We start from the raw sequence: 22,271 nt of genomic DNA, 5'->3' as shown, positions 1-22,271 counted from the left end.
CGGGGAGAATGACGCACGGGACGGGGAGAATAATGCACGGGACGGGGAGAATAACACACCGGACGGAGAGAATAGCGCCCGGGACGTGGAGAGTAACTCACGGGCCGGTGAGAGATTCGCACGGAACGGAAGAGTAGAACATTGAACAGGACATAAGACGCACATAGTGCCCGTTCCGCCGTAGAACGATGCGGAATGAATTTCCCGAGAGATGATAGAAATCCTTTTAGCCATGTGTTTCGTTAGTAGTTTAAAGACAAACGGTCCAAAATGGTCTATGGTTAACTTTAAACCATTTTCAAAATTTGCAGTGATTGAATGGATAATGGTCACCAGTATTGCGCATTATACATAAAAAGCGGTCTTTTTAAAGCTTCCCGTTATTTTGTTTGGAGAAACACGACCATTATTGGTCTCCAAAATTTGCTACATTTCATCAGCAGCACCCACTGTTGATCTCGTGACATATAATGACCTTTTTGTGGCGTGGAATAGCCCCCGATTTTCCCCAGATCTCAAATTGACCTCCCACGTGTTGAAGGGAACTACATGTAGCATGACGCCAGTTAACGACCCCAGCTGCGAAGTTTCGCAATTCCCCGATTCCTGCTCTATGTTATCATTCCGCTGTCTGTAGCAGCGCGGGTGCAGATTTTGCACCCTGAAATACGTGCCGGCCGGTTGTTGCTCCAGCGTGTTGGCTCGTCTCCCGTCTGCGGGAGGCGGCGCCCGCGGCGGTTTTGGCGCAGCGCCAGGGGGCGGGTCGCCGCCTCGCGCTACCGGTGCAGCCGCGCGCGCTAAAACTGTAGCCGGCGGCGGCCCGCCAGCGCCCGGGTCGCGCCAAATAAGGCGCGCGCGAGCTCGTGCGGCCCTCGGGCGTTTTCCGGGGTCTGAGCGGGGATGACTGATGTACCGCAGACGCGCCCGACGGGCTAAATTTGGTCACCAGAGCGGTGGGAGGGAGACGGGTTGGCCTGGTTGGTGAACCGATTTTATTTCGCAATGAAGTGACGCAGGCCAAGTTTCGAAACAAAACTCAAAACTTTTACCAAAAAAAAAACATTTTTTTTCCTGTTATTTGTCTATGACTGACCTTTTATTTTGGTCAAAAAAAGACTTCTTTAAGGAAACGTTAAAAGACCTTGCTTTGCTAAGAAACTTTTTTTTGTTAAATAGAGAGTTGAAATACATAAAGTCAGCTCACTAAGCCTGCAGTTTATTGGAAGTATTTGATGATTTATTCAAATGTTACTAATTTATAGATTGTATTTTACATTCAGTTTCTGTTTGAATACGCACCTGGTGACGAGGGCGACCGACAATGGACGGGAAGACAGCTCTGGGCGCGTCGTCACCGGCGAACCCAGCCTTGCACATGCCGGAGCCATTGTCGACCACAAGGGCAGCAACGTCGTCGTCACACATGATGGATGGTTAGGTAGAGTCTGAAACAAACAGAGAACACACCGTCAGCGGATGTAGCGCGCAGCGAGCGGGGCCTATTCGCATGGGCGGGTGGATAGCTTTTCTTACAAATATTTTGATGGTCGACTTACTTTTACCTATAACAGCGATGAGTACCGTATGCTGTAAATGCTCTTTTTTTTGTTATACCTAATTTGGCGAGTCTTGAAAGAAATCATGGCCTAAAAGCAAGTAAAAGTAATTTGAATTTTACCAAATAGAATGTCTTAACTCCAAAATGTTTTCAACACATCGTTTTGCTCTATATCTATTTCATTGAAAAGGCAGAATGTAGCTTCAATTTTTTAATTTGTAAGCTTTTGCATTCTCAGAAGAGGATGAAATGTTGCAATGTATTGAGTGCTTATCTCTATGTACCACAGAAAAATGTTAACAGAAAAGTTACCAAAGAAAAAAGTTTCTGATTTCAAGCCTGATATTCTTTCAGGTAGGTATTTTAGAAGTTGACTGCTGCTCCTAACAAATTGATATCAGGCGAATGCATTATAATTTAAAACGTTTTCGAAGTGCCATGAAGTACAACATATGACCTTAACATGCTTGCATGTATGTTTTGAAATGATATTCCTTTTTGAGCCTGCTTGGAGTCACAGAGTCCCAGATTCAGAAGAGAAATGAAAGCATCAAATGCAGCTCATGCCTCTCCAAAGGCAATTAGCATGTGAAAATCATAATAAGTTAATGACAGAAAAACCGTAGAATGGAATAATAAAAAGGGTTTATCAACTGTATCATTCGTACTGCCTAAAAGCTTCAGTTGACAATGACTGGGCTAGTTTGCCCAGGATCGTATAGTGACAACAATTAATGAAAACACAGAACTTGGAAAGTTCTGTGTATAGTGACACAGCCTGCTAATCCAATCATTAACATCGATTTGTTATCCAAGATTGCTATCGCCAGCATCGTTACCCATAATTACCATAAACTTGATTTCGAGGCAAATGATAAGGACCAGAAAAGAACTTTTTTAAGAATTTGAAGGTAATGCCATCAAGGCAAGTAGTAACGATTACAATCCTTACTACTTAGTAATGATTACATCCTCAATTCCGTAACAGAACTGAATTTTTTCCTTTCATCCAATTTCACTAGCAGATCCAAAGGGCATCTCTGTGCTAAATCCACATTTCGGATCACTCCAGCACCGTCACTTTTATCACTTCACACCAGCTCGTCACTGCTGATCACTGGCAGTTGTCACTATCCACCCATCCACCTCCTTCACGTCCGACAGAGCAGCGGCGTACCTACCTGAAACTCCACGTGAATGCAATGGACAGCTCGAGCGGACTGTAGCGGGTGGCCGCGTGCCGCCCTCCTTTATACCTTGCGGCCGTGCCAGGGGTCGGCACGCGCCTTACTTGGTGCTCGCCGACGCCACCGACGCTGCCGCCGCCGCCGCCGACGCGGCCGACGAAGCGGCGGCGGTCGACAGCTGCCAGATTCAGACACCTGTCCGAGCCAAATAAGGCAGGTGACCGGCGCTGGGGGTGACCGACCCGGGTCACAGCCGTGACCTCAGGTGGTCTAGTGTATTTTGACGGCTTTGGGGGCAAAAAATCCGGTAATTTTAGGGGTCAGAACAGTTAGTTTGAGCCATAACGGTGTGACGTGACCGCTTGGACAGGCAAAAGGGGCATCTATTATTAAATTGAATTAAATGAAAAAGTCCAATTTTAAAAGCTTTGTTCTAATAATTTGGAACACCCTTGAACAAACGATTCCTTACCCTCGCCTCCCATATGTTTCGTATCATTTACACCGATTTTATGAACATCAAAGTACCTCTCGACCAGGCTCGATGGTTGAAACTTGAAAGCCAACAGCAGTAAAACGCCGAAATCACCCAGCATGCAGTGGCCATTACCTCATTAAGTTTTCTTGCTGTGCTTTGAGAGCATTCCAAAGCGCCAGTTTTCGTTTCAAAAATGAGCCGAGCAATTTTGCCGCGCTGAAGAGTATATTCCTCAATGCTTCTATTTTTTCCTAATTTGTTTTCGTTAAAGCGCTTTCAGGCTCACGTAGGCAAGACTTTAGTGCGGATTACATACACTTATAGGACACAACACTCAAAACACACCGAGGACATTGGCAAGCGGACGCAAAACTTTAAAGTGGAAGCGCAGCATAATCAATAAATAAATCTGTATCATTCCTCCCCTTCCAAAATCAAGTCTTTCAGTTCTTCATCCCCCTCACCCCTTGAAAGCTCAGCTACATCGCAGCGTTTTTTTTTTTTTTGAAAAGCGGACCTTCCCTCCGTAACGCACCAAAAATCGACAAAACTACATAATTGTCCTTGGATCTTTGAGGTTTGCACTCAATAATTAACTCTGTGCAGATTTTCCTTTTTAAATAAGAACAGCATTTCCTGGTACACATGCACTCCACCAAAACGTAGGGTATACCGGGGCAAGGCGCACCCCTTAACGTTTGACTCGTGCTAGGAAATAAATTAGGGGACAACGAAGGACAGCTTGGCGCTTATGTCAACCACTGAACATTTGTCTTCATAACCCACGGATAAAATTCATGACTCACTCGCTGGTTACGTGTAAAAAGGGAAAAAGTGATTTAAGTCAAAATGGGCGCTTTGACCCGGTACCGGGGCAAGGCGCCCCCTACCGAGGGGCGTGAAAGCAAGCCTCTGCTGTAGCAAGCAGACATGGGCACGGATCCCAGACGACCAAACGCGAAAATCAAGATGGCCACTAGATTAGTGGACTTTAAGCATGGAATTATGGTGGAAAACATGGCTAATAGATGCCTCTCAACGAACCAACTATTTTGCATTCCCTCAGAGTTCACAGTTTTGAGAAAATCCCTCAAGATCCATCTCGGATCCATGGCCACGAATCATGGATCCGAGATGGATCTTGAGGGATTTTTTCAGAACTGTTAACCCTGAAGGAATGCAAAATAGTTGGTTCATTGAGAGGCTTCTATGAGCCATGTTTTCCACCATAATTTCATGCTTGAAGACCGTCAATCTAATGGCCATCTCGATTTCCGTGATTGGTTGCCTGGGATCCGTGCACATGTCTGGTAGCAAGGCGGTACGTATCTAAAAATTGTTGTTCGTGACTGTAAGCCATAAATCAAGTTGACGCTAGCCATATTATTGGCAGCATTCGGAATGATTCACTTGTCCAATTCAAATCCACTTTTAAAATATGACATATTGACTTGTGGCGCATTACCTCGGGTGTGCGCGTTGCCCCAGTCTACCCTAGCCCGCGCCCCGTAGGGGGGGGGGGGCGAAACGGCCCCCCTGTCCTTTTCCGTCGATATCTCCTAAACGGCTGGAGATATCATCATAAAACTTTCAGGACCCCTCCGGGCATCAATTTTACACATTGTGATCAAAAAATTTTCAGAGGCTATGATAGGTTGGCCACAAATGACGTCAGAATGACGTCATGTTCTGCCATTTTCGACGGAAAAAGACCTTCGCGAGAAGAGCTGTCAGGCCTACAGCTTTGAAGGTACAGAAAAATGATCAAGACATAAAAGGTGTAGAATTAACAGCGCTACAAAACTGCGATCTTGGATTTTTAATTTTTGAGTTTTGACCCTCAAAAATCAAAAATGCAATTTTTTGGATATATTAGCCAAAAATTCAAAAAGTTTTTTTTTTGTGTTTCGTAAAAACCGGAATATATGTGAGAGTACCTACCGTCTTCTATCTACATACCAAATTTCAGATCGATATCTCGTTTTTTGGCCAAGTTATAGCGAAAAAAACTGTTCAAAAATGATGACGTCGAATTTTCAAACTCAATTTTTGGCAATTCTAGACCACGTAGGGCAAAAAAAAGACCACCATTGGACTCCCCGTGACGAGCTGCATCGAATCGATACCCATTTTATGCAAAAATATCAACTTTAAAATTTGACCTTATTTGAATTGACCTTGACCTGACCTTCACCAAAACGTGACCTTAGCTGGCCCCAAAGGCTGCCTGACCCACATACTCGCATTTGTCATGTAAAATGGACCATAAAACATGTATCACACGACACTTTCATATTGTGACCCCCCAGTGACCTGACCTCTGTGACCTGACCTGGTATCAGTGACCTCAGATAGCGAAATATGTGTTTGACGAACAATGTACCATCGATGGTTTTCAATATCTTACCAATTTACTCGATTTCACAACACATTTCTTGAAATGCCTGTGAACGGTGAAAATCCGACCTTTGACCTGACCTGTGACGTCATCGGTTTGACCTAGGTCAATGAAATTTGGTCACAAGGTAGTTCCCGGGTGGGGCTATCGAACGCCGTTTGAATTTTGAAAATCGGCCGGTAATTTCTCGAGATCTTAGGGGGCCGAAACGCCCCCCCCCCCCTCCCTACGGGTGGTAGGGTCCGCCGGTAGCCCTACGGGGCGCGGGCTAGCTCTCTGTACACTCAAATAGAAGACTACGTGTAGGCTAAATAACTTTTCAACTTTTTTAGCAAATATGGCAAAGGAGTCTTCTGACGAAAATGAAAAATTTTAAGGGTTTTCAAAAGGGTTTTAGTTTGTGTGCTCCTGTTTCGTACTGCAAAGGCAATGCCACTGAAATGGATAATCTCCTACCGTCCCGATTCCTTTCACTTCATGCATTTTCCGTTAACGAACCATAAACACCAAACTGAGAGTCGTAGAACGCCATAAATGTAGTCATACCGTGCCCAAATGGCCTGTTTTTGGCATACAACACAACACCAGGAACGTGAAACAGACAAGTGTGTCATCGCGAGTCTGGAATTCCCTGAGGGCTACGTCAGGCCGCCTTCAGAAGGCGACGGAGCGGTGTGTGCGGGGTGCGTCACCGCTCGACCCGACCCGACCAGGCCACCGCCCCGCCGACCGGCCCTGGAGCTATTCCGGCAGCGTTGGGTGGCGGCCAGCCGCCAGCGAAGGGGGCGGGGTGCTGCTCAGTGCTCACACTTCCCACTGGGCCTGGAGCGGGCCGGCCGCCCGGTAAGACGCGACGGCGGGCTGGGTGGGTAGGTAGACAGGACAGATGGGTTCAGCTTGGGAGACCGACCAACGAGACACGGGCGCCGGTCGAACTGACATTGGGGATGCTAGACAACTTTGTGGGTGGTTAAAAAACCTACATGAAGCTATAGGCCTAGGACTTCGTCATGCAGTATTTATAGAAAGTAGGTCTACGTTTGAAAAAAACGAGGATAAGAATAAAACTTTCTGAAAGCTGAAAAGACAAGCCTGCACCAACAATACAAATAATGGCTGACCGGTCAGCTAGTGATAAGTAAGATAGACGTGGACGGACAGAGTTTCTCTGCGGGACCAGCCAGCCAGCCGTGGAACCGGCGAGCTTTTGAGCCAATCGCTCAAATATACTCCTAGTCCAACCAGCCGAAACGACCAGCGACCGACTATGCCAAGTGAGCGCTGGGCTCTGAGCCGGCCGGCAGCTAGCGCTGAATTCATCAGCCACACATTGATGTGTGATCCAAAATTATCTTATGTATGGGTGTCAAATTCTGATGGAGTGTGATTGTGGCTTGATACGCGATTGCTGGAACACGATGTTTGTTTTGTAGTGATTTGCAGACTAAATACATATGCAAAACGTTGAACATCTTCGATTTTATTCAAAAGTAAACAAACACAACTTTTCTTGAGCGGATCGTAAAGAAGTTGACCAACAAGCCGACCTTCCAAAATTTTCCGAAGCTGAAAACTCTGCCTGTCGCATCGGCAGCCAACACCACCGGATGTCGCCGTTTGCGCCGCATCTGTCTCCGCTGCGCTGCGTCTGTCCCCGCGGCGGCACCGTCCGTCAGACTCTGCTGGCACCGACCCGGTCGACCCCCCCCCCCCCCCCAGCGCTGTCTAGGTCACCACTTACACCTCTGACGCGAGATGACCTTGAAACGTCTGACAAGGAACGCAGCGCACGACCGAAAATGACGTACGGTCATGTGCGACAAAGTGTGACAGGAAAACGGGGGCTTAGAAGAGCACTCCTAATTTCGAGAGTAAAGTTCTGTGAACGAAACTTCTGTGCGACAGAATAGTTAACCGTGTCAATAATCTAAAATGTTCTATCCCACTTAAAAGTATGTTTCAATGTTTCTATCTGCACGGCTGAGAAAGTAGTGCATAGCAGTACCAGTAGCTTCGCCATATAATAATTCGGACTCATCCCTTGCATAGTTTTTCGGTGCCCACGGCCCCACATTATTATCCATCACTGTTCGAAGGGCTTATTGGTGTATGTTCAAAATACGATTGAACTTGAAGTCACATTGCCCAGTTTGCTTTTAAAAAGCACTTATGCTCAAATATATGTGTAGTTGTAATCGTATAGCTGACAAAAAAAAAAACACTACTGCAATAACGGCCAATCTCTCGTTTTTATCAGTCGAGACATACCATGTCATTAGGTCAAATCGTAAGGCTTTAACTACTGTACTTACATACATGGAGAAGGAAGAAAACTTAAAGGCAATATAATATTTCTTTAATCAACACATCCATAAAGCATTGATGGGAGAAGAGAACATATACGAATCTCTGTCAGAAAAAGTAAAAACAGAAATAGGTGGCTACTGGCTTCAGTTCGCTCTTCTGATGATGTTTTCTTAGCTTCTTTGTAGCCTTTGGCTGGATGGCGACGAGAACGAAAACAGCTGCAACCGTTCTGTTCGGTGTTGAAGCGTTTTACATCCATGTGTATTTGTTGGCGAACTATAATTCCAATTAAGTGAAAGATTTCCAATAGGATATTTTTGACTTTGACAGAAACAAAATATGTTCCACGGCGATGTTCCATTTAATTTATCGCTTGGAAAAGGAGGAAACCAACATTGAAAATGTTTTTATTGTATAGGTAGGAAGTTTAAAATGGCTAGTAACGCGAGCTGGGTAAACTAAGATTGATGGCTGACTTTCGTTTGGCTTCCAAGCTAGCAAACAAAAATATTGAGAGCATCGATATGAAATATTAAATAATGGTTTGAAGGTAATTGTGATGCATCAATTGTGAAACATGGAAAAAAACTGAGGCGTTTCGGTTCGACATTCCCCCAGAAATATCATGTGGCTACCAGTTGGCGCCGCCAGCGCCGTTCCAGACAGCCGTCGGCCCAGCCGTAGTCGCGGTCCGTCCGACCCCTCCCACGGCCTACCCCCCCCCCTCCACCCCACCGCGCGCCTCTGCCGAGTGGGACGCGCCGAAAATACCTGGCGGGCGGCGCGGTGCGGTGCGGCGGGAGCGCCGCGGACGGACGGCGGCCGCCACCCGACCCGGGCGGGCCGCGCGGTCCCCGCCGCCGCCGCCGCCCCCGCCCGGGGCGGTCGGTGAGCGCTCCAGGCCTGGCTGCTCTCCATGCCACTGACGAGCGGCCGTCCAGACAGAGCTCCGGTTACAGACGGAGCCGCGCCGACCGCGCCCCAGTGACGTCCTTCAGACCTGTGACCCAGCTACCTCCCCAGCTAATTTAGACCTCCTGCTGTCAATGCTTCCTAATTTGAAGGTTTTGTTTGACTTAGTTATCAAATGTATAATTATTTGATTGACACTTAAAAAGCGAATTTCGTCAAACCCCTAACAAGCGAATAAGCTAAAAGCATCGATCGACATGTACCGAATTTCTCATGAACATATAGATACGTCTTGAATAACAAAGTATCCTTGGTGGCAGCGGTAGGTTTTACCATATTTTTTTTTTCACTGGTGATATTATGCGGAAAGCGCTTTGAAAGTCATCTACTGATCTTTTTATAGCTCAATTATTTCACATCTACGGTCAGATTAAATTTCATTAAAGTCAGCTTTTAAATGGCAAATTGTTGAATGGTCAAATGGCTCCCCTTATCTAACAGACCGTTCTCGAGCCAAAAGTGTGAATGATTTAGCTTTGTTGGGAGCAAGCTGTTCCGGCCTGAAAGACACCTTACAGAGCAATGATCTGATAGGACAAGGTGGATACGTTGGACTGATGACATCGACTGAGCGATTAGCACCTACGCGACGGTGCGTCGCAGTGGCAGCGACCGTTCCGGTGGAACGGGAATGTCCCGTTATTGGAACAGCCCGCCCTGCCTCTCAAGTGGTCACCCTGGAGAGGGTGGATGGTGCACAAGTCCTAGCAAGAACTTGCCTTAGAATGGGGATGACCATCAGCCCCCGGACACAATCAGTGCTGTGAGGGGATGCGGATGCGTTAGTCCTGTAAAAAAAGACGGATTCGACCTTGGCGGAGCCTTCATCTACACTCTACTATTTATGTCGCATCTGTAGTCGCCACCCGCCAGTCGGATCAGTAAGTAGGGCAGGCGCCGTTCCCACGAGCAACGCTTACTTTGGTGGCCGACCACCTACCGAGGGATCTACGAACTAATAGTAAGTCAATTCGCTCACGAGCGTCGCCCTGGTGTCCTCACCTGTGCCAGGTGGCTGTAGGCCTAGGGCCCATTCATACCCCTATAGATATCACCTCTTGTTTTTTTTTAGCCGGTTCTAACGATTCATTATAATCCTAGTGATTGATTAGAGTTTTTATGGCAGCACGGGGTTCCATCCCCCCCCCCCCCACCCAGGGCCTCACTGGACATAATCGTCAAATTTGTCAAACCACCTCCAGACCTTTCCGAAGAGTTGGTACCTAATAAACAGTGTGATGTGAGGTCGTGCTATTTTTGTTTTTGTCATAGCTGGGCAGCAAAATATACCAAAAGATCTTCCAGCAGGTGTATTTCGGCGCATCAACCAAATGACACCAAAGTCGTCATTGCATTTGCATCGGCGAAAATCGCCGATCGAAAAAGAAGAGAAGCACACACTACAAATGACTGACTATGACTGCAAGCCCAAAGTAATTGCTGAAGCAACAAGTCATGAAGGAAGGAAGCTGGCACTGTAATTAACACTGATAAGCCATAACACAACATTCAGCTGGCAAGTCTGAAGACGATGCCAATCATGCTATCACGACTTCACCATCCGACCAAATAAGTATTTATGCAAGGTTAATTGATGCACATTGTGCATTATGCACAATTAATGTACGCGAACGACCTTACAGTCAGTGCATCTATCCTATAGACAAGATATCTCAAGTCACGCGTTTTCGCTCGACTGATTGTTGTTGGAAGTCCTGTCAAGGAACGATCTTGTCTGTCTCGAGCTGTCCTTCCGCTTCTTCCAGTAGTAAATTCCGTACGAGAATGCCACCATGACGACAAACATGCAGACGATGACAGCGACCTGGAACGCAGGGAGATTTCCTTAAAATCACTTGATAGGGGCATTTTAGATTGACGTGAAATGTGCATGAATGTTATGAATGTATTTACTGTGAAAATATGATCAAGGTCAATACAAAAAATAGCAATCCAAAATATCAATACTTTGTGAAACGCAAAAGTAATTCCGCCTGTAGCAGGTATTTGCTTGATCGTGTATCCCCGTCCTACTTTTTTACAAGAGTTATTTTATCAAAGATATACCATTTTCTCATATACCCTCAAATTGAGGCAACAATGTCCGGTACTTACTTCGGATGCGTGTCCTTCCTTATGTCTCAGAATCCTTTTCTCATTGGGGGAGTTTGGATCCTTCTCAGTAACTCTTGGTTTCGGGTTGGAGTTCACAGTATCTTCAGCCGATTCGTTTGATCTTGACTGCATTTTTGCATGTTCAAGATCTGTTCGCAAGTTTAGGAGCTGCACTTGTTTTGCAAGAAAGTCTATAAGCTGCGCAGAAGAATGGTTTCTTGTCATATTCATAGAGCGTTGAAGCATTTTAAAGGGACTAGCATGTTGTTTAGGTGAATGACTTAGCAGCATTTTCCCGTGGTTTGACATGAGTGCGAAGGGATGAAAACTTGAGAAGTGTGATTCATTGGGAGATTGTTCTTCATGGTCACTCATGTATTCCTGTTTGATCGTGTCCATTGGAACTTTGGGCACAATGTTTCCATAGCTGGTCTGAGTCTCGTTGCCAACGCTGAATCGCACAAAGCGTTCTCGATTTTCCGATTGGCTTCTAAGCATGCGCATCTGCTCCAACCACAGGGGGAGGTGACGAGCCGAAATGTGCGGGATGAAAAATTGAAAGCATAATATCAATGTAAACATCATCTTCAGTTGGTGTGCACTTAGATACTCAAAGGACACCGTCAGGCATTAGGCATTGGAAAAATGATCTAATGATTTGTGGCAAATTTAACAATTTACCATGTTTCTAATGGAGCTCTCACGGTCGAGCTTTCAGCACAAGAGAGCTTCGAAGTTGTTGAAATTTCTAGCATTGCAATGCCTGCAATCCACGGCAGGATCCAGTGAGAAGAAAATAATTAATTCAGCCCTTTGTCGATCAGAATAGGCTCCGCCGTTTTTGTAGCGATTGGCGCTGCTCGGCTGGCAAACATTTGAAATTCGGTGACAATCATATAGCCCACGTGAATGTAGACACGGCGATCCTTTGATGAGCCCTCTGAAGCTGGAGGAGTAGGCGATTATGTTCTATGTTCGTAGGCGATAACGTAAGTTTGCGTCTCAGCTAGACGATTGAAGGATCGCACGGACGATCGGTCGAATAAATGGACGAATCAGCAAACGTCTGACTCGACCTCGCATAATAATCTAACTGGAGCTTATGCGTCTCCGGTCAGCACAGGGCGTCGATGAGTGATGTGTGCGCCGAACTGACCGCAGCGGTACCAGATGCGCCACTCTGGCCGCCGCGGACCGGGTGCGCCGAGCTCGCCGCACTGGTACCAGGTGCGCCGGACTGGCCGCAGCCGCGCCACGAGCGCCACCTGCGCGGTACCGTGCCGGTGCTCGCGCTCATGGTGGCCGCTCAGTGCCGACCACCAGCGCTGTACGAGTGAGGTGTGTGCCGTGTCTGTTCCGCGGAGCAGCGAAGCGTGCGGTCTGTGTACTAAGTGGCTGGGCGATTGTTTGAGAAGAAGTAAATTGAAGGACTGCACAGTTGCGTAGCGTCAATGGTCTCTGAAATCGCTTATAGACGCATTCTGTGAAATGGTGACCGTTTGTTGAATAACGTCCCGTTGGTGATACTGTGCTGTGTCTTACGTTTAACCATTTTTTTTTGTGAAGATGACGTCCTCAAGTTCAGTATCCGTCTCCAACTGGTGTCGTATTTGGGAAGAATAACAGCAAAAAGAGTGAAGATGACAGCAGGCACAGCAAAGATCACTTGATCGGGGACTTCTGGTGTACTATAGCGCGCTGCACGGAAGACTTATTTGGTCCTGAGTTCAGATGGCCCGTAGCAAGCCGATTGCCTCGTGAAAGCTCTGTCTGCAACATGCGTGTCACCGGTCTGACACTGATCTGCTGCATCACCCTCGGACATCTCGCCGTGGCAATTGATTGGCTGTAAGTACCGCATTTCCGTAAGCACAGACGACCCAGCCATATGCCAAGCATAAAAGTAATGTGAACTAACTGTTGAATATCATCTACAACTCAAAAGAAATCTCATCAAATTGCCTATTCAGTGCTTCTCCCTGCCCATCGTACACACCTCTGTGCATGAACATTGGAAAACCGTTCGCATAGATTTAATTTCTACAGCAATGATTATGATATTTTTGACTTATTCGGTGGTATTTCATGTTTAAGATATTCTTCTCTCTTTCTGGCCGAAAACGGCATTTTTCGATATTTTTATGCTGATATTCAGTATTTAGTGTGAATCACGGCTGCTACTTCGTGGTGGCCGATTTGCTTGGCATGCAGACATTTCTGAAATGTTCGATCTTTCGCCGGTGCCCGGTTCACATGTCCATATTTGCCGCTGTCTTGGGTAGCCTCTCGTGCAGAAAGAGCCCTGTAATTAGTTTCATATAGGCTCACCGTGCCGCATGACTTCTGTGGAACCGAGTTACACTTAGTGGACCGTAGAGTGGTGCGTGTTAGACCGGAGGAACGGTATGCGGCGCGGTTAGCGTTGAATAGCACCTTTAGCCAGCTAAATCGGCCCGTTGTGCGCTCAAGCTTGTCACCAATTTGAATCTAATGGTTCCTACACGAAAGGGCTCCAGCGAGGTGGTCTGTGAGCTCTTGTAAGCTAGTTTAGGGATTTGTATCTTTCTTGTTCTTGCAAGGTCGAGCATGCGAAAGGAAGGACGGTAAAGGTCATACCTTAGATTAAAGGTGGTTGGGTTTGGTGAATACCTAAGCTATCGCCTGATCTACCTATTCAGTGTTCTATACTGTCTTTGTAGGGAAAATCATATAATACACCCCAATAAACTAATTATGATAAGGTTTATCAAACCTTTTGCATGTTCCATCGGGCCCCATGAAGCTCAGTCCCAACATCAGAGCATACACGAAACCGAAATGGACGTTAGCTATGCAGGATCATGTTTACCGGACTATGCCTCCCCATCCTGGTCCTTTAGTAGTCGTATCTCTCAGCCGACACAACGGCGCCTATTTGTACGTGACACGTAACGCCACTTACTTGGTGCATCTCCCGGTCAGAAATGAATTCTCAGAACTGATAGCTCAATCACTTCGTACATCAGGTGATGTTTGCACTAGACGAACATGCTTGCATTGCTTCACATTAAGCTCTCCAAATTGGGACCGAATTTGTACAATTTGTCCAAATTAGACGCATTATTCGATGGGTTACCTATGTAAGCATTTCCTATGGATAAATGCTCGGGCAATCACTACCGTTAACAGTAAGGCATTTCCGAATAAATTAAGTAAGCTCACTTAAGGCTCAAACCAACACTTTGCAACCGCCTATGTGAAACCCTTTGGTTTCGGTTTGGGTTTCGGTTTGGTTTTGAAAAGCCTTTGGTTTTGCCAGGGTAAACTTTGAAGATAAAAAACGAAAGACATACACGAAACTGCTGGCTCATTAGCGTCTATGAGCTCTAGGTCAATTTGATTTAGTCTTTCCCGTATCCACCCCTTTCCGAATAAGTCTTTCGAACGATGCCGATGAGGTTCTCATTAAGTAAAGCGCTCGCAGACCCAAGCATCAGCTCAAACACATACGAGTACATATATCCTACCAGTGCACAACCAAAATCGTCAAGATATGGTCGCGGGCAGCCTTACTATTTGTTATTTGCGGTAATTGAAAGGATATTGCGGTTAGGACGTTCGTTGCCATGTAAACAGAAACGCTGCGCCGCAATGCTCCGATGTAGTGCGGTACAGCCTACCCATTTAACGTTTCTGTCACCGTCCGGCGGTCCTCGAGTCATACCCATCTACTTACAAGCAAGCTTACAGTGTGACAATGGGCTCGTTTGCAAAAAACGATGCACTGGAGACTATGACGGTCATTTGTACTTGAATTCTGAATATTCTATGCTCTCTTTTGTTAAACACCTAAGTTTTCAATATTCTGAAGAAACAATCAGCACTCAGCAACTTCAGGACGGACATTTAGCTAAAACCTAGCTTGTAATCAAACAAAGGTACCCCTATTATCACATTCCTGTGTTCCCTTCCCTCAAACCTATCTCTCTGCCCTGTATCCCTCTCTATGTTGCTTCAGAGCGCTGCGGGCCCTGTCGCCGTCGCCTTCCAGTGAGCTGTGGCGCTCAGCGGGCCTGTGTCGTCTGGCCGGCCGCCGCCACGGCCTGAACCGGCGACAGCAGCGGATCTGTCGCCGACAGCGGCACCTCATGCCTCACGTGCACGTGGCGGCGCTGCACAGTGTCGACACGTGTCAGCACGTGTTCCAGTGGCACAGGTGGAACTGCTCCAGTGTCCAGTTTGCGCCGAGGTTCGGCAGAGACTTGATGGCAGGTCAGTGTCGGGTGCGGTGTGTTAGTTAATTGACTGTGAAGTGTGAGCTTCAATTTTTATTTGAGTTCTGAGGTATGCATGGTTTTTCGGCTGCCAACAAATAAAGCCACGAAGCAGCTGACACGTTTCATTAAAAAGACTCAAATTGGCGCAAAATTTGCCCAAATTTGCGTCCGTGTCTTTGAGCTTTCTGGATTTATTAGCCCTTTTTGATGTTCATTCGCTTCACTATAGATCTCTCCGTACGTAAAGTCGCCTAAATGTATTCATGCCGTTTTCCCATAGTTTTACCCCCATCTCTCCCCCAGGGACCCGGGAGCGGGCGGTGGTTCGGGCGCTCAGTTCAGCGGCTCTGGTTCGCTCGGTGGCGCGGGCCTGCAGTGCGGGGACCGTGTCGGGGTGCGGCTGCGGCCCCCTGCCACCGATCACCGCCCTCCCACCTGCCCCTGTCGGCGCCGGCTCAGACCCCGGCTCAGACCCAGACGCAGAGGACGGCCAGTTCAAATGGGGCGGCTGCTCGGATCATGTCCCGTTCGGTCTGCGGACGGCGCAGAGGTTCACCCGAGGTGTGAGGCAGAAAAAGGCCGAGCCGCAGCTGCCGGCTGACCTGCTGTCTGTCCGGGTGGATCGGCATAACGACAGAGCGGGAAGGAAGGTCAGTGGTGGAGTGCTGAGCCCTGGCGGATACACCGCCAGCAGATCACTCGTAGGTATGAGCGTCATGCATGATATGAACCAGCACTGACAGGAGGGATGGATGAAATGCGGATTTAGCGACATTGCGCTGTCCGATTTATTGCCAGTTTTGATAGCTGGAGACGTGAGCTTATGCGCATCCGTCCTGTCAGCCGCTGCAGTATGTGGGTCTTTGTCTAGCCATTCTAAACCCTACCTGTCAACCTGCCAACAACTCCAGCCGATTCGGATCGGCTGTCTACCAATGTTCCGAGCTGACCACTCTGTCCCGCTGAGCAGCTTGACGGCCCTCCCAGGCTGTTTGACTGTTCTGCCGATCTCGCTCACTCCCCTCCCCAGGTCCACGCCAGTCAGTGACCCCTCTTCTGCCCCCAGGTGGTTCACCAGTCTCTGGAGCGCCGGTGCCGATGTCACGGTGTGTCCGGCTCGTGCAGTGCACGCACCTGCTGGCGCGCGCTGCCGCCGCTCCATGAGGTCGCGATGCGGCTCAAGGTGCGGTACGGCCGGGCTGCCCAGGTGACCCTGCGGTCCCGGCGAGGGCGTCGCCGTCTGGTGACCGTGCACACCGCCAGGGGCCGTCTGAAGATGACCGACCTGGCGTACAGCGACCAGAGTCCCGACTACTGCCACCGGGACGAGCGGTTCGGCAGTCTGGGCACCGAGGACAGGTGAGCCCTCAACCGGCGGTGGCGGTGGTGGATGGGCCCGATGGATGGATGTGGGAAAACCTGAGATCGGCCTGTATAAAAGACATGGCTCTTTGAATTGACACCGCAAAAAGAATGGCTGGTTCATCGAAGTTGTGACGTGATAGATATTCTCACAATGATCTTTTCAGGCAAGTCGTCGCCTGACGTTTCATGACTTTCTATGCCCGGAAGATCACATATTGAGTCTGAAAGAAACGGCTGACAACAAAACCATCAAAGTGCAAGCAATGGACGTTAGAATGTTGTGCAATGTGCAGTCAAATCTTATGTCCCAATTTCATCAAATTCGGACGCTGCGGAGGGGTAATCAGCTAACACGTCTAGTGCCTACTGCCCCATGGATCCACCAGTTAAACGCTTTTACTCTTGAAACGGTGAAACTAGCAGCTCGTCAATGTTTCGAAAGCTCAACTCATAGGCATTCGTCCTTGTATTGTCAAATTCCTTGCCGTTGACATTCATTTTTATGCTCGGGGACTAATCCTTGCCATTGCTGACAGTCGCTCGACTGTTCAAGCAGATGATGAGGCATGGAATATTTTTTTTTTTTTGGAATTCCTTAGAGCTATCGCCAGTTTCCTTCCACCTGCTGAATATTATTTCCGAAAACCAAGCTGGTTGGTGGCAGCATCTAACAAATTCTTTTTGTGGTTTGTTTCGTTCAACACAACAATTGTTTTAATTATCAAAATTCAAAACACAAGTTCTAGATATGTTGACATAAAGCGTGAACTGAACTGCCAAGTTGGTTTGGTGAAAGGAACCAACTGTTTGCGTGATGTATGTGCGTGTTCCTTGAGATTATGTTTTCATCCGTTTAATGTTCAAGGGCATTGACTTCTGGTGATGCAAGAGATATTTAGCGAAGGACTTTTGGCTTCATACTTGCGATACCAACGTTCAGTCACGAAGTATTCATTACGTTCGTAGTAAAGCGGTATCTGGTTCCACTATACCACCAAACTTCGACTTAGGGCAGAACATGAGGACGAAACTATTCTTGGATACCTCTGAACTCGTGCCAGTTTCTCACAGCGCTGAAAATGGCTGTAGCTAAGCTCATGAGCTAATATTATCCCATCCTGAAAATCAGTTTTATGTGTCTTGAGGATGCTGATGCTCAGCTAGCTCCGAAACCTGGATTCTGTGCTACATACCATAACGGTGCTTTTGGCTGTCATTAATTAACCCAAATGAACCGCGGAGTGATTCCTGCAGCGGGATCATGCTAGGCCCGCTCCAGCCGGTCTCATTGACGTGCCGATCGGAAAAGCTGTGCGGCGGCGCGGCGGCGCGAGACTCGCGGGCCCATGGCCGGCCTCGACTCGGGGCCGCGGCTCTGCCGACGGTGCAGGCCGGCGCGTGGCTGCCGCCAATTAGCCAATGACGACTGCCGGGAAGCGGCCGGCCTGATGTGACTGCGCTGATGGGACGGGCTCGCCTGTCGACACCCGACTGACGAATGAGCCAGAACTTCGCCGAAAACCCCGCAACAGAGCCGGCGCAACAGTGCTCGGCCGTCATTAAAAACCTATTAGCTATGGCGTGTCGGGCAGCGCTCACACTTGCATGCCCATGGACATCCAAATGATGTACAATTATACCGTCACTTTGCATATGTTCTAGGAATTGAGCCGAGGAATACTGCCGGCAGAAAGGTCCGTGTGCCGAATCTTTCATTGGTCTCATTTGTTTATTAGAGTAATGAGCGATGTTTGTCTATCTGTGTTTGCATAACGTGTTCGAACGGACATGCGGAATATTTATGGTGGCATTATAATCGTACCGTTGGTGGTGAATGGCAGAGGTAGAGGAGAAATTATCGATTAACATGTGACCTTATGGGCTATTCAGTTCTGAATGATTAGATAAATTGTAGCCGTTTTCACGACGGCCATATGGTACACATCTGGTGCACATTTGGTGCAGATTTGGTCAAATCAGGTTCAGTGTGTCTCTTACTAGCTATCAGCTAGGGCTGCACTAATTACTTATATGCCTGCTTTGTCGTATTATCAGAGAGTATCATCGATGAAAACACTGAAATAAATGGATAAAATACAGATACTTGCTGTAAAAGAGATTAGGTGCAGATCTGGTCAAATTAGGTGCAATGGCCGGATAGCCCGTCGTGAAAACGGCCATTCAAGCAAAAGTGAATGCACCTGCGATCGGGTATGTGTGCGTTCTGGTTTTACAATTTCTTTTAATGTAAGAAAAAGGACTAATCAGGGCCGAAACTTAAGTGTTGTGTGATATCTATGAATGAGTAGCTCACTGAACAAATTCGCAACAATTGGCAAATTTAGTGTGTAATAAATACCGCGAAATAGAATGACGTTCACAAAGAAAAGGGCTATGGCGAAGAAAAAAATCCTGTAAGAAATCGTAGATAGATCCACGCTATTTTGTAAACTAAAAATGATACAAGAATGCGAAACATTTTTATGGTGACGCTACGAATTTTAGCTAATTAAACATTAAACTTGATTTCTTTCGTCTGCTGATTGATTCCGGTAATCGACAATCCCTTTCTTATCACTGATTCCTGTCCGAGATGGATCAAAGTCGACTGACACCTCTCATACTCGTAAACCATCCTGGACGCTCGAGACTGCCCGGCGCTCTCTGGCCCGCCGAACCACACACCCAGCCGTCCACCAAGGCGCTCTCTCGCCACCCAGACAGTCAATGACGAGCCGTCATCTCGGACGCACGCAACACAGCCGTAAATGGGTGGCCTCCACGCCTTGGGCTCGGCCAGGCGCTCCTCAGTCCGCACCCGACCAAATCTCCAGACGCCGAGAAACTCGGCGGCGGATCAGTCCTGCGCAGTGGCGTGTCAGGGTATCTTGATGCGTTTGACCCCGCCATGGAAAACCATTACAGTAGTGGTAGGTTACCTCGATGAAAAGAACTGTTTAGTATTGCATGCTGGTTCAGAACATTGCACACTTTGGCTTACGAATCTCACACTTTGGCTGTAAATTTTACCTCCGATGCGCTATATCACCATGAAATTAAGTCGTTCTCTTCTCGAAATATTCGTTCTCTAGCACGCGCACCGACGGGGGGGGGGCGGATATCCGCCCCCCCCCCCCCTGAGGTCTTTCGCGAATAGCGGGAAAACCGTCGCGCTACGCGCCGCGAAATTTGGTACGACTATTCTCACATCAATTTTTCACATGGTGTGCAAGTTTGAACCTCCTAACTTTTAAGGTCAGGTCACCAGGTCACTTTGAATGACCCAACCTCAAGTCACTTTTTTGCAACTTTGTCACCGTGCCAGAGCTACAGTAGATGTCGGAAGCCTTTGAAAGTCGCAGGATGTTATCAGGTCATTAGTAACTACAATTTGTATATCTCGGAATTTCGATATTTGTGACCTAAGGTCAGGTCAATTTCTCGACCTCCCCATTATAAGTCAATGGGGGAAAAATCAACTCCCTGTTTTCACCACTAAAACGTGTCGGAATGGCCCCATATACCATACATGACTTCATATACGATCAACCTTCACTACCTTGAGGTCAGTTTTGCTGTTGGTCAGCTGTAAGGTCATGTGACGTCATCAGAGGTCACCAAAGGTTTTTTGCCAATAACTCCGTACAGGAACAAGATACAGCCGCGCGGATGGTCTCATTATGTTCAGCTCGTCAAGACGAGCTGAACATAGTCATAGTCGAGGTCACGTGACCTGAGGTCAACCTTTGACTTTGACCTTTCGAGGTCAACATATATATCATTCGATGCGGATTGACAAGAGGATCACGATGATGCCCTTAGTTTGTTCCTATCTTGACTAATTCGAAAGTTATTCGAGAAAAACTCTCCATATCTAGAGCCGCCATTTTTACTTTTTTGACCCCTGTGACGTCATCTTTGACCTGACCTGAAAATGACCTTGGTAAAAATTGTAGACCTTAACCGTGCGTATCCGATGCCGTTTACCGCTTGTCGCTATCTTGCTTCGTTCTCGAGATCTCAGGGGGGGGGGCGGTCATCCGCCCCCCCCCCGTCGGTACGAAGTTGGCGCAGACCCCCGTCGGTGCGCGGGCTAGTTTAGGCAGCAAATAATTTCCTTCCTTCACTGCCCAACTCAGACGATTGAGCATAGCCTCCTCCTTACTTTTACGGCTGGACTTGGGAAATTTTTTAAATGACCTGGATGTTCAAGAGATATAATCTACAGCATTGCAATAAAGTTTATTAGCTCGTCTGGGCGTGAAAGTCTGAATCTAACCTCAAAGGTCAGGTCACAAGTTCGTGGCGTGACAATACCTAGCGAATAGACCATGAGCATGAAGTTTACATCATTACCGGTGAATAACAAAACATCTTGTTTCAATCTCAGGCAACCCGATATAATTCTCTTTCCGAGCCCGTTTTTATACCGTTTTGGTTGTTTATATTTGTATTGTTATAGTAGGTACGATAGCATCTCGGACGTTAGTGTGGCAGCTTGCGAGGCCTTGACGAAGCTTACGGAAAAAAGTAGACACATACCTACACCCCAAGCTACAAGTCTTTTGATTTGATAGGCTATGTAACCCTGCGACCCCACCACAAATCGTACACCATCTTCACTAAACGTTCGCCACCATATAACTACAATCTCTGCTTTTTCGTTGTCAGGCTGTGTAACGCCACCTACGGCTCTCCGGGCGACTGCCGCGTCCTCTGCTGCGGACGGCCGTACCGCACCACGGCCGTGCTGCACGTGCAGCGGTGCCAGTGCCGCTTCGTCTGGTGCTGCCGCGCCGAGTGTAACACCTGCCGCAGCTGGAGGGACCAGAGCAGGTGTACGTGATCAGGAGAGGGACCAGAGCAGGTGTACGTGATAAGGAGAGGGACCAGAGCACGGTACTTATCGGATAAGGAGAGGGACCTGAGCAGGTGTACGTGATAAGGACAGGGACCAGGACAGGTTCACGTGATAAGGAGAGGGACCAGGGCAGGTGTACGTGATAAGGAGAGGGACCAGGGCAGGTGTACCTGAGCAGGAGAGGGACCAGAGCAGGTGTACCTGACCAGGAGAGGGACCAGAGCAGATGTACTTACCGGATAAGGATCTTCAGATCCTTATCCGAGGGACCAGAGCAGGTGTACCTGCTCAGAAGCGGGATCAGAGCGGATGTACCTGATCAGGAGAAGGACCAGGTCAGGTTTACCTGATCAGGAGAAGGACCAGAGCAGGTGTACCTTAGCAACAGAGGGACCAGAACAGGTGTACCTGACCAGGAGAAGGACCAGAACAGGTGTACCTGATCAGGAGTGAGACCAAGATAGGTGTACTTTCCAGGAGAGGGACCAGAGTAGGTTTACCTGAACAGTAGAGGGACCAGAGCAGGTATTTATGAACAGAAAAGCGACCAGAATGTGTTTATCTAAGCAGGAGAGACTCGATTATATGCCCTTGGTCTGTGAACAAGCAATCAGCCACGGCAGTGCTTCAACGAGAGAGCGAGTGGAATGGTGGTCTGATCAGGATATTTGGGACCAATAGTGACCAGGACATTTGCAGCTGATCAGGAGAAGGACTTCTACTGGAACGAAAGGCAAACAAAAGAGGGACATTCAAGCGCACTTGAACAGAAGA

General features: G+C 47.7%; 2 protein-coding genes and 1 long non-coding RNA gene across 3 annotated transcripts in view; 1 reads left to right on the top strand and 2 right to left on the bottom strand.

Annotated features, from left to right (window-relative positions):
• LOC122382069 (actin, muscle) overlaps nt 1-2,911 on the bottom strand; it is a 4,639-nt gene extending 1,728 nt beyond the window's left edge. Inside the window, exons 1-2 of the mRNA XM_043366972.1 lie at nt 2,740-2,911; nt 1,300-1,445 (exon numbers count right to left, since the gene is read on the bottom strand). Of these exons, the coding sequence (XP_043222907.1) occupies nt 1,300-1,425 (126 nt within the window). The 5' untranslated portion in view covers nt 1,426-1,445; nt 2,740-2,911. The remainder of the gene's footprint in view (nt 1-1,299; nt 1,446-2,739) is intronic.
• A 7,286-nt stretch (nt 2,912-10,197) lies between these two features.
• On the bottom strand, nt 10,198-11,892 carry LOC122382077. The gene is made up of 2 exons (XR_006256623.1): nt 11,016-11,892; nt 10,198-10,725 (listed from the first exon to the last, which is right to left on the bottom strand). It is a non-coding gene; the product is annotated as an uncharacterized LOC122382077 (long non-coding RNA).
• Nucleotides 11,893-12,145: 253 nt separating this feature from the next.
• On the top strand, nt 12,146-21,482 carry LOC122382110 (protein Wnt-11-like). The gene is made up of 5 exons (XM_043367057.1): nt 12,146-12,348; nt 15,013-15,266; nt 15,575-15,921; nt 16,338-16,630; nt 21,308-21,482. The coding sequence occupies exons 1-5, from the start codon at nt 12,146-12,148 to the stop codon at nt 21,480-21,482; spliced, it is 1,272 nt and encodes a 423-aa protein (XP_043222992.1).
• The last annotated feature ends 789 nt before the right edge of the window (nt 21,483-22,271 follow it).

The sequence above is a fragment of the Amphibalanus amphitrite genome, unplaced genomic scaffold (assembly GCF_019059575.1).
Source record: "Amphibalanus amphitrite isolate SeventyFive unplaced genomic scaffold, NRLGWU_Aamphi_draft 000133F_arrow, whole genome shotgun sequence".
In the NCBI taxonomy this organism is placed as follows: Eukaryota; Metazoa; Arthropoda; class Thecostraca; order Balanomorpha; family Balanidae; genus Amphibalanus; species Amphibalanus amphitrite.
The sequence above is the reverse complement of the archived record's forward strand: the minus strand, read 5'-3'. Positions and strand labels throughout refer to the sequence as shown.